The sequence below is a fragment of the Oncorhynchus kisutch genome, linkage group LG15, assembly GCF_002021735.2.
Source record: "Oncorhynchus kisutch isolate 150728-3 linkage group LG15, Okis_V2, whole genome shotgun sequence".
Taxonomy (NCBI): domain Eukaryota; kingdom Metazoa; phylum Chordata; class Actinopteri; order Salmoniformes; family Salmonidae; genus Oncorhynchus; species Oncorhynchus kisutch.
Genome location: NC_034188.2, coordinates 13,096,847 through 13,109,783, shown reverse-complemented (window position 1 = coordinate 13,109,783; position 12,937 = coordinate 13,096,847). Strand labels below are relative to the sequence as shown.

At 41.8% G+C, this 12,937-nt stretch overlaps 1 protein-coding gene across 2 annotated transcripts in view; it reads right to left on the bottom strand.

The window, feature by feature from the left end:
• The window catches only part of LOC109876091 (progesterone receptor-like), a 55,291-nt gene that overhangs the window by 39,755 nt on the left and 2,599 nt on the right, over window positions 1–12,937 (bottom strand). For both annotated transcript variants that reach the window (XM_031789686.1, XM_031789687.1), the window contains exons 2-5: window positions 10,295–10,428; window positions 9,809–9,925; window positions 2,650–2,814; window positions 2,222–2,431 (exon numbers count right to left, since the gene is read on the bottom strand). In XM_031789686.1, coding sequence (XP_031645546.1) covers window positions 2,222–2,431; window positions 2,650–2,814; window positions 9,809–9,925; window positions 10,295–10,428 — 626 coding nt within the window. The remainder of the gene's footprint in view (window positions 1–2,221; window positions 2,432–2,649; window positions 2,815–9,808; window positions 9,926–10,294; window positions 10,429–12,937) is intronic.

Below are 12,937 nucleotides of genomic sequence, written 5' to 3'. Positions count from 1 at the left end.
ACAGGGTTGGTAACATGTAGTGGTTAGGTAACAGTAGGATACAGGGTTGGTAACATGTAGTGGTTAGGTAACAGTAGGATACAGGGTTAGTGGGTTGGTAACATGTAGTGGTTAGGTAACAGTAGGATACAGGGTTAGTGGGTTGGTAACATGTAGTGGTTAGGTAACAGTAGGATACAGGGTTAGTGGGTTGGTAACATGTAGTGGTTAGGTAACAGTAGGATACAGGGTTAGTGGGTTGGTAACATGTAGTGTTTAGGTAACAGTAGGATACAGGGTTGGTAACATGTAGTGGTTAGGTAACAGTAGGATACAGGGTTGGTAACATGTAGTGGTTAGGTAACAGTAGGATATAGGGTTGGTAACATGTAGTGGTTAGGTAACAGTAGGATACAGGGTTGGTAACATGTAGTGGTTAGGTAACAGTAGAATACAGGGTTGGTAACATGTAGTGGTTAGGTAACAGTAGGATACAGGGTTGGTAACATGTAGTGGTTAGGTAACAGTAGGATACAGGGTTGGTAACATGTAGTGGTTAGGTTACAGTAGGATACAGGGTTGGTAACATGTAGTGGTTAGGTAACAGTAGGATACAGGGTTGGTACCATGTAGTGGTTAGGTAACAGTAGGATACAGGGTTAGTACCATGTAGTGGTTAGGTAACAGTAGGATACAGGGTTGGTAACATGTAGTGGTTAGGTAACAGTAGGATACAGGGTTAGTACCATGTAGCGGTTAGGTAACAGTAGGATACAGGGTTGGTTAGGTAACAGTAGAATACAGGGTTAGTAACATGTAGTGGTTAGGTAACAGTAGGATAGAGGGTTAGTGGGTTGGTAACATGTAGTGGTTAGGTAACAGTAGGATACAGGGTTAGTGGGTTGGTACCATGTAGTGGTTAGGTAACAGTAGGATACAGGGTTAGTACCATGTAGTGGTTAGGTAACAGTAGGATACAGGGTTGGTACCATGTAGTGGTTAGGTAACAGTAGGATACAGGGTTAATACCATGTAGTGGTTAGGTAACAGTAGGATACAGGGTTAGTGGGTTGGTAACATGTAGTGGTTAGGTAACAGTAGGATACAGGGTTAGTGGGTTGGTAACATGTAGTGGTTAGGCAATAGTAGGATACAGGGTTAGTGGGTTGGTAACATGTAGTGGTTAGGTAACAGTAGGATACAGGGTTGGTAACATGTAGTGGTTGGGTAACAGTAGGATACAGGGTTGGTAACATGTAGTGGTTAGGTTACAGTAGGATACAGGGTTGGTAACATGTAGTGGTTAGGTAACAGTAGGATACAGGGTTGGTAACATGTAGTGGTTAGGTAACAGTAGGATACAGGGTTGGTAACATGTAGTGGTTAGGTAACAGTAGGATACAGGGTTGGTAACATGTAGTAGTTAGGTAACAGTAGGATACAGGGTTGGTAACATGTAGTGGTTAGGTAACAGTAGGATACAGGGTTGGTAACATGTAGTGGTTAGGTAACAGTAGGATACAGGGTTAGTGGGTTGGTAACATGTAGTGGTTAGGTAACAGTAGGATACAGGGTTGGTAACATGTAGTGGTTAGGTAACAGTAGGATACAGGGTTAGTAACATGTAGTGGTTAGGTAACAGTAGGATACAGGGTTGGTAACATGTAGTAGTTAGGTAACAGTAGAATACAGGGTTAGTAACATGTAGTGGTTAGGTAACAGTAGGATACAGGGTTGGTAACATGTAGTAGTTAGGTAACAGTAGAATACAGGGTTAGTAACATGTAGTGGTTAGGTAACAGTAGGATACAGGGTTAGTAACATGTAGTGGTTAGGTAACAGTAGGATACAGGGTTAGTGGGTTGGTAACATGTAGTGGTTAGGTAACAGTAGGATACAGGGTTAGTGGGTTGGTAACATGTAGTGGTTAGGTAACAGTAGGATACAGGGTTAGTGGGTTGGTAACATGTAGTGGTTAGGTAACAGTAGAATACAGGGTTAGTAACATGTAGTGGTTAGGTAACAGTAGGATACAGAGTTAGTGGGTTGGTACCATGTAGTGGTTAGGTAACAGTAGGATACAGGGTTAGTGGGTTGGTAACATGTAGTGGTTAGGTAACAGTAGGATACAGGGTTAGTGGGTTGGTAACATGTAGTGGTTAGGTAACAGTAGGATACAGGGTTAGTGGGTTGGTAACATGTAGTGGTTAGGTAACAGTAGGATACATGAAGAATGGTTTACCTGGCATGGCTTTAGCCCAGTTCACCACAGACACCAGTTGTCTCTCTCCCAGCTCGTTGAGGCTGGACAGTAGGGAGGCGAAACAGTCTGGCTGGGAGGTGTCATGGCCTGCGTTGACCATTCCTGGCTCAATGGAACTCAGAATGTTGAGGAGGGAGGGGCGTAGACTGGGGGAGGGGCCAAGAGCGGGAGCCTGCGACGCAGCACAGCCTGCAGAGAGGGATATGAGATGAAACAAGGCAAGGTGAATTGAGACATGAGATGGGAGACTAAATGAAACCAGTTGAGACTGAATATGTGCTGCCTTTCATCCAGGGTTGGGGTAAATTCTGAATTGAGTTGTAACTGCTTTCTTAGTCAGGGCTCACTTGAAGAAATAGCATTCTGGTTAAGAAAAATATTTTACATATGGTAATATTGATCCTCACATTTAGCCTGTGGGGAAACGGTGGATAACTGTAATCCCCCAGTCCTCTCTCCAGTCCTCTCTCCAGGCCTCTCTCCTCCCCTCTCTCCAGTCCTCTCTTTGCCGGGTGCCTGTGTTCCCCCCTCCACTCCTCCTTTCAGCGGGCCAGCTCCCCTCAGCTTGCGGCCTGAAATGCACCACACACAGAAGTAGGACAGAGAGAAAGGCCCCATTACCACTAGGAGATATAAAGGAGTCTGAGGAGCGGGGTGGAGAAAAAGAAAGCCATTTTTCCATTCACATTACATCATTGCCGTGGCTGCTGGCCATGTGACATTCTTGGTCCGTAACTCAAATTGACCGTAAATATCACAGTAGCCACTAGCGAGAAGGCACAAACTATTTAACAATGACAAGAGACTTTTCTTCCGAAATATTACACTACTTGATAATGCAACAATTCACAAGCATGTACAACACAACCGGAAAGCATTCAGACGCTACTTATTCTAAAATGGATTAAATATATTTTTTCCCTCAACATTCTACACACAATACCCCATAATGACAAAGTGAAAACGGGTTTTTAGAAATATTTGCAAATGTATTAAAACTTAAAGAAAAGCTGAAATACCTTATTTACATAAGTATTCAGACCCTTTGCTATGAGACTCGAAATTCTGCTCAGGTGCTCATCCTGTTTCCATTGATCATCCTTGAGATCTTTCTACAACTTAATTGGAGTCAACCTGTGGTAAATGTAATTGATTGGACATGATTTGGAAAAGCACACACCTGTCTATATAAGGTCCTACAGTTGACAGTGCATGTCAGAATAAAAAACCAAGTCATGAGGTCAAAGGAATTGTCCATAGAGCTCAGAGACAGGATTGCGTCGAGGCACAGAACTGGGGAAGGGTACCAAAACATTTCTGCAGCATTGACGGTCCCCAAGAACACAGTGGCCTCCATCATTCTTAAATGCAAAAAGTTTGGAACCAAGACTCTTTCTAGAGCTGGCCGTCTGGCCAAACTGAGAACACATTACATTTTAGCTTCAAGACAAAAGTCCAGAGTTGCTATAACAGCATCTTTTTATTAATTAAGTACTGTAAACATGTAAAAAAGTGAAGGATTAACCCTCTCATACACATATACAAGTACAAGGACCTACTTTACAACTAACCAGGCTTCATTTGTATCAATATCATGCAAACCATTACATTGTAATTACATTACATTACAATTACATGTGGCAAAGGCAAATTGTGACTGAAAACATGGGTATTAGTGACTCCGCTGCAATGAGCTGTTTTATATGGAAGCCCATACCTGCCACCCAAAAATATCAATTTGAATGCCTCTTGATTTGTCAACATGCACAATTAATCTGATCAATTTTAACCTACTGATAACAACCACAGCTGCAGGTGGGTGATTGTCATGGAATCAGTTTTAAACATGTCTGTAGCAAATTGAATTACAAAACCATGATGCATCTGCAAAAATCAACTATCATTCTGAGGACTAAGATGTCTAGTTCCATATTCTCATTACCGCAATGCGTCTGGATTAAATTATTGGGTCATTTTATAAAATTTTACTATTGAAAAACCTAACTGATTTGAATAAAACACAAAATATGTCACTGCAGTTTGTCCATAAATAGAGTTGCAAAGGGTTGGAAATTTCCCGGTAAATTTCCAGAAATTTTCCATGGGAAGTTAAGCCTGGGAATTTCTCAAAGTCATCAAAAAAGTGAGCTTTAACAGTGAACCTTTTTTGTGGGATACACAATTATAGGTCTAGTGGCATATTTTGGTTATACTATCCCCAATTAAATGGAATTGCAACCCTCTGCATGCACAGTGTATTCTTCCATCACATGTGCAGTGCACACTTCCATCACATGTACGGCTGATTCTCAAGATCTTACACACTAATGAGATGCTATTGAGTCCACACGACTACACTGTCTGAGCCAAGGACTACATGCTTTCTGGTAAGTTTGGATTACAATACTGGGTGGGGTGAATATACACTACCTTTCAAAAGTTTGGGGTCACTTAGAAATGTCCATGTTTTTTATAGAAAAGCTCATTTTTTGTCCATTAAAATAACATAAAATTGATCAAAAATACAGTTTAGACATTGTTAATGTTGTAAATGAGTATTGTAGCTGGAAACGGCAGATTCTTTATGGAAAATCTACATAGGCGCACAGAGGCCCATTATCAGCAACCATTCCTCCTGTGTTCCAATGGCATGTTGTGTTAGCTAATCCAAATGTATCATTTTAAAAGGCTAATTGATCATTAGAAAACCCTTTTGCAATTATGTTAGCACAGCTGAAAACTGTTGTCCTTATTTTTTTATTTATTATTATTTATTACAAAAAACACAAGGAAGGGGTAACACTAAAGTAATACGTGTGAGGGTGCGTGTGCATGAGTGATATAAAATATATGTCATAGTTTCCTTTTTCATGATCAAAATCTTGTGAAACCCAAACCCTCCAAGATCCCCCCACAGTTCCCCAATAGCTGTCCCTCAACCATTCAAGACCCCTCCCACAGTCTCCCCCAGAAAAAATTCAATTAAAATACAACTAATTCCATTCCCCACCCCCAAGAACCCCCCAATGCACCAACCCCAAGAACCCCCCAATGCACCAACCCCAAGAACCCCCCAATGCACCAACCCCAAGAACCCCCCAATGCACCAACCCCAAGAACCCCCCAATGCACAAACCCCAAGAAGCCCCCCCAATGCACCAACCCCAAGAACCCCCCAATGCACCAACCCCAAGAACCCCCCAATGCACCAACCCCAAGAACCCCCAATGCACCAACAACCAAGAGAATCAACTAAAGAGAAAAAAGGAAAAGACAGAAGAAAACAGCAAACAACAAGGCAAAAAAATATATATAATTATCCATTTAAAACAAAGGACATGAAGGACAACTGGAATCATAACAGCAATGCCAACTGTATATGTTTGTGTGCATGTCTGGTACTATTACATGTATGTGTGTGTTCTTGTATGTGTTTATTTGAATGAGAGTGTGTGTATATGCATGTGTACAAACACCTGCACGGCATCAGCCTCAGGCAAACCGGCATTAGTTGTAAAAACACTGTCCCGTAGTGTCATTCAAATGTACTTTCATTATGTTTTATTTAGACCCCCCCCCCCTTTATCTTTGACCATCATTCTCTCTCTCACACAGCAACTCCACTCCCACTTGTCTCCAATTCCACATCCCAACCCTCAGCTTCCCTCAGCCCATCCCAACCCTCAGCTTCCCTCAGCCCATCCCAACCCTCAGCTTCCCTCAGCCCATCCCATCTATCTCTGCTGGCCACCCACTTCGTGTTTCTACACAACACATATCTTTCAACTATGCTGTGATGTTTAACATACAATTTCAATCTATCTAATAGAATCTACAGATTGCGTGTTGAAGATAAATACCTTTACTAAGAGTATTAGTATATTAGTAATTGACTGACCCGGTCTCTCCAGATCTCCTAACAGTACTATTTGTAGGGTCAATTTTAGATCAATGCTATGCATTTTCAGCCATTCCTGAACCTGAGACCAGAAACAGGCCACCTGAGGGCAATACCAAAATAAATGGTCTATTGATTCTGTATCCTCACAACAAAATCTGCAGAGCTTCGATGATTTTATGCCCCAAATATTCAACATTTTGTTGGTGGCAAGAATTCTATATACTAATTTTAGCTGAAAAGCACGAAGTCTTGAATCTTGCGTTGTTTTATATATCAACTCATACACCCTGTACCATGGAATCAGTACATCAAATATCTCTTCCCAACTATTTTACAATCTGTATGACACAGTTGTCAACATCCTGGTCCTCAAATGAAACTGGTATACTTTCCTATTTATGCTATTTTTATTCCTCCGGCAGTTTTGATCCTTTATATTAGGCAGACAGACCAGTTCCCTACCTCCTCCCGCTGCCACCTGCCTCCTCCAGTTTTGATCCTTTATATTGGGCAGACAGACCAGTTCCCTACCTCCTCCCGCTGCCACCTGCCTCCTCCAGTTTTGATCCTTTATATTGAGCAGACAGACCAGTTCCCTACCTCCTCCCGCTGCCACCTGCCTCCTCCAGTTTTGATCCTTTATATTGGGCAGACAGACCAGTTCCCTACCTCCTCCCGCTGCCACCTGCCTCCTCCAGTTTTGATCCTTTATATTAGGCAGACAGACCAGTTCCCTACCTCCTCCCGCTGCCACCTGCCTCCTCCAGTTTTGATCCTTTATATTGGGCAGACAGACCAGTTCCCTACCTCCTCCCGCTGCCACCTGCCTCCTCCAGTTTTGATCCTTTATATTGGGCAGACAGACCAGTTCCCTACCTCCTCCCGCTGCCACCTGCCTCCTCCAGTTTTGATCCTTTATATTGGGCAGACAGACCATTTCCCTGCCTCCTCCCACTGCCACCTGCCTCCTCCCACTGCCACCTGCCTCCTCCAGTTTTGATCCTTTATATTGGGCAGACAGACCATTTCCCTACCTCCTCCCGCTGCCACCTGCCTCCTCCAGTTTTGATCCTTTATATTGAGCAGACAGGCCAGTTCCCTGCCTCCTCCCGCTGCCACCTGCCTCCTCCATTTTTGATCCTTTATATTGAGCAGACAGGCCAGTTCCCTACCTCCTCCCACTGCCACCTGCCTCCTCCCACTGCCACCTACCTCCTCCCACTGCCACCTGCCTCCTCCATTTTTGGGGCAATGCTGTAATCAATTGGTTGTACTCTTGGAATGAGCAGACCTTCCCGTACAATTCTGATAACTCTATGAAGGACATACAGTGCCTTGCGAAAGTATTCGGCCCCTTGAACTTTGCGACCTTTTGCCACATTTCAGGCTTCAAACATAAAGATATAAAAATGTATTTTTTTTGTGAAAAATCAACAACAAGTGGGACACAATCATGAAGTGGAACGACATTTATTGGATATTTCAAACTTTTTTAACAAATCAAAAACTCTATCCATAAATCCTAAAAATGTTATACTAGTTGGAGTTTACATTAAACTATAATATTTATTAAGTGTAAATCATTACCGTAACACTTTGTCAACTTCTTGTAGAAACTCCATAAAGTTTCATCCACCCATGATGCATATCTAGAGGAGTAGTAGGATTTAATTTATCTACTTATATGCCTTCAGAATGAGGTTCTTATTCTCAAACAACCCCTTTACCCCATTTGGCCTTTTCATTACTGGAATGGTTAACAAGCTCAAATTTAGAAAAAGTCTAATTTAATTGAATTATAATTGTATAATTTAATTTTGTATATTTTTATTTTCAGTGCATTTTTTAAATTTAAATCAGGCATTTTCATTCGGGAAGCAATGTAAGAAATATTGGCAATTGATTTGTTTATTACTTTTTTGGGATTGTTGCAGTGATGGAATTGTGGAATTTGTGGTAAAATGCATAATATCTTCTAAAACAACATAATGATAATTATGAAAAATGCTCTGATCCCATCTGAGGGGAAACGTACATGTTTTTATAGCCTAAGCTTTGCCTAAAATAGGCCAATTTATTTGTGTCCTGAGAAAATGTGAATGTGATCAAACTTTGTGTAGCTAGGCTACCTAGGCCTTTTTAATCCAAAATGATTGGCTTGAACTAATCAATTAACACAATAGTGATGACACACTGTATGAGTATCTATTCCATTACAGATGGAGGCCACACAACACAAGGCCACACAACACCATACACAGCCAGCTCAGCCCTGCTAGTCTCTGTCCAATCCCAGTTGTTCTCTGTGTTGTAAAGGGTTTTCATCCTTCCTAGGGCCAGAAGTTTTTCCAGGAGTTTTTTTTAATGACCTTACAGCTGATTTATTACTACAACTAGGGATCTGGGAGTTGGTTAAGGTTACTACAAGCTAAACTCTGTTCATCTACTTGCGTGTACGTGGGTGGAGTAGGATTCTATTTTTGGCGTGTACGTGGGTGGAGAAGGATTCTATTTTTGCATATAAAAAAACTGAATGATAAATAATACAAAATAAAATATACCCAGGTAATATTCTTCTACTTGCCGGTGTAACCTAAAACATGATTCCAGTTAAATATTCTGCTTGTGTATGTATTCCCACATCAGCCTACAGCAGTTTCTACCATTTCACAATAGCCTGTAATCACAAGTTATTACTGCTAAACAAAATACCTTTTGGGGTAGATTCTAACAAGGCTACAATGTTGTTTGAACAGTAGCTCAGATTATATTTGCTTATCAATGCAAAATAGGCTTCTTTGATGCATAGCCTATAGCCTATACTGTTGATCAGATGAAGGAATCAAGCAAACATCATTGCCTACACAACACTGCCCCCACGGGAAGGGTACGTCGAATGTCAGTGCGCACTGCAAGGAGCCTCCCCTTTCATAACAAAAAACAACATTGCGACACTATGCTACGTCGCCGCCATTTGAGTATTCTGCGTAGTAACCTTTTGGTTAGCCTACTACCAGATCAAGAAAACTCTGAGCCCCAGGAAAATAACTCCCCCCCCACAACTGGGACCTGTGGTGCCACATCTGAAATCACTACACAATGTTGCAAACAGTGTTGCCAACTATTGTTCAGTGATATCTGCTATTGGCCCCTTGATTTCTCTCTAGATGACGTTTTTGCTGTTGCCACGACGACATCACAGCACCATTTTGACTTGCTGCTGCACAGCTGCACTCCCCGACATAACGTTTTCCCCTCCTCTCTCACCGCACACCCCCTCCCCTGGTGCTTCTCTGCCTGTGCATGCCCCATTGCTGTGACTTCTGTTGCACAGACCGCTTCTCCCACTCTTGTATGTGGCAGAATTGAGTTGGGAAAAGTAGCTACATGCTGTCAAAACTCCCCAAAGCAGCCTGAAAAGCAGCTGAATTTACCAATGAAAGTCACTGGATAGGGAGTAAAACACATGGTCAATTAAAACCTACCTAAAGACCTAGTCATGATTCCTGCTTCTTCAAAGACCCTGTAACCAAAATACAAGTAGGTGTGTCTAGCCTTCCTCCCCTCTTATTCTCTGCTCCCCTCTCCTCCCCCTTCTTTTTCATGATCTCTTTCTCTCCCTCTCTCCATTTAATGGCCATGTATGTTATGGTAAAAGTTGTAACCTTTGAGGCTCATTCCAGACCGGAAGCATCTGCTGAGACGACAGGAAGGGCAGTTCTTCCTCCTCAGCTTGTCGATGGTGCAGTCGTTACGGCTGGCGCACAGGTGATTCTGCTTACCTGGGGACACAAAAACAAACAAGGCCGCTACAGGGGAGTTGGATATCCCATTTCCTGTATGTGTGTGGGGCTCCCGAGTGGTGCAGAGGTCTAAGGCACTGCATCTCAGTGCCAGAGTTGTCACTAAAGACCCTTGTTCGATTCCAGGCTGTATCACAACATGCTGTGATTGGGAGTCCCATAAGGCGGCACACAATTGGCCCAGGGTCGTGGTGAGGGTTTGCCCGTGGGTAGGCCGTCATTATAATTAAGAATTTGTTCTTAATTAACTGACTTGCCTCGTAAAATGAATGTAAACAAAGTGATATGTGTGTGTGTGTGTGTGTGTGTGTGTGTGTGTGTGTGTGTGTGTGTGTGTGTATGGCTCACCCTCTGCAGCCCTCTTGAAGAACACCTTGCAGCTCCCACAGGTAACAGCTCCATAGTGACAGCCTGACGCCTCGTCTCCACATACCTTACACACCCTCCGGTCAGAGAAGTACACTGGCAACATATCCTCACATCTGAAACACACACACATCTGTAAACACTAACACTCTTTCAGATCTTACAGATACACTCTCACTGGCAACATATTAGAGGGCGACCGATTATGATTTTTCAACACCGATGCCGATTATTGGAGGGGGGGAAAGCAGATACCGATTAATCGGACGAATTAAAAAAAATGTATTTGTAATAATGACAATTAATAATAACAATACTGAATGAACACTTATTTTAACTTAATATATAAGTTAAAATAATAAATTCAATTTAGCCTCAAATAAAAAATGAAACATGTTCAATTTGGTTTAAATAATGCAAAAACAAAGTGTTGGAGAAGAAAGTAAAAGTGCAATATGTGCCATGTAAAAAAGCTAACGTTTCAGTTCCTTGCTCAGAACATATGAAAGCTGGTGGTTCCTTATAACATGAGTCTTCAATATTCCCAAGTAAGAAGTTTTAGGTTGTAGTTATTATATGAATTATAGGACTATTTCTCTCTATACGATTTGTATTTCATATACCTTTGACAATTGGATGTTCTTATAGGCACTTTAGTATTGCCAGTGTAACAGTATAGCTTCCATCCCTCTCCTCGCCGCTACCTGGGCTCGAACCAGGAACACATCGACAACAGCCACCCTCGAAGCAGCGTTACCCATGCAGAGCAAGGGGAACAACCACTGAAAGGCTGAGCGAGCGACGTTTGAAACGCTATTAGCTCGCGCTAACTAGCTAGCCATTTCACATCGGTTACACCAGTCTAATCTCGGGAGTTGATAGGCTTGAAGTCATAAACAGCTCAATGCTTGAAGCATTGCGAAGAGTTGCTGGCAAAACGCACGAAAGTGTTGATTGAATGAATGCTTACGAGCCTGCTGGTGCCTACCATTGCTCAGTCAGACTGCTCTATCAAATCATAGACTTAATTATAACATAATAACACACAGAAATAAGAGCCTTTGGTCATTAATATGGTCGAATCCGGAAACTATCATCTCGAAAACAAGACGTTTATTCTTTCAGTGAAATACAGAACCGTTCCGTATTTTATCTAACGGGTGGCATCCATAAGTCTAAATATTCCTGTTACATTGCACAACCTTCAATGTTATGTCATAATTACGTACAATTCTGGCAAATTAGGTGGCAGTAAATGTTGCATATACCCTGACTCTGCGTGCAATGAACGCAAGAGAAGTGACACAATTTCACCTGGTTAATATTGCCTGCTAACCTGGATTTATTTTAGCTAAATATGCAGGTTTAAAAAATATATACTTCTGTGTATTGATTTTAAGAAAGGCATTGATGTTTATGGTTAGGTACACATTGGAGCAACAACAGTCCTTTTTCTCGAATACGCACCGCATCGATTATATGCAACGCAGGACACGCTAGATAAACTAGTAATATCATCAACAATGTGTAGTTAACTAGTGATTATGATTGATTGATTATTTTTTACAAGATACGTTTAATGCTAGCTAGCAACTTACCTTGGCTTACTGCATTCGCGTAACAGGCAGGCTCCTCGTGCAGTGCAATGAGAGGCAGGTGGTTAGAGCGTTAGACTAGTTAACTGTAAGGTTGCAAGATTGAATCCCCGAGCTGACAAAATCTGTCGTTCTGCCCCTGAACAAGGCAGTTAACCCACCGTTCCTAGGCCATCATTGAAAATAAGAATATGTTCTTAACTGACTTGCCTAGTTAAATAAAGATTAAATAAAGGTGTAAAAAAAATATATATAAAATGTATATATATACATTTTTAATCGGCCAAATCGGTGTCCAAAAATATCGATTTCCGATTGTTATGAAAACTTGAAATCGGCCTTAATTAATCGGCCATTCCGATTATTCGGTCGACCTCTACTGTAAACACACACCTAACATGTGGGTAACACTCTTTTAGATCTTACAGCTTCACATCATAAACACACACAGACACACACACACAGACGTACATACATACACACACACACACAGACAGAAACACACACACACACAGATGTACACACATATACACACACACACAGACAAAAACACACACACACACAGATGTACACACATATACACACACACACATTCACCTGAAATCACACAACACACACCTAACACTATTTCAGATCTTACAGCTACACCCTCACATCTGAAATGCACCTACCTGCCTATACCTGCCGATCTGCACATACTTGCCTATTGATGTGGGATTGAGTCATGCAGATTCTTCCTAATTCAGGTAGCAGCAGAATCTGTTAACCAGACGGTGTGGACTACGGGCTCAGATCAACATTACACTACTTTTGAGGTATAACAAGTCTGACAAACTTTACATTTTAAATTAGCCAGCTACCCGTTTAAAGGGCGACTGCGCTTCCCGAATTGGCCTCGTTTTAAATTTGGTTCATTCATAAATGCTAGGGGCCATGACTGATTTCAAACGTGAGTTGGTTTCGGGGTGTGGTTTGATGTGGGTACCTTGTGTGTGTTTGCAGGTGGAAAGAGGTAGACAAATTATTTAGC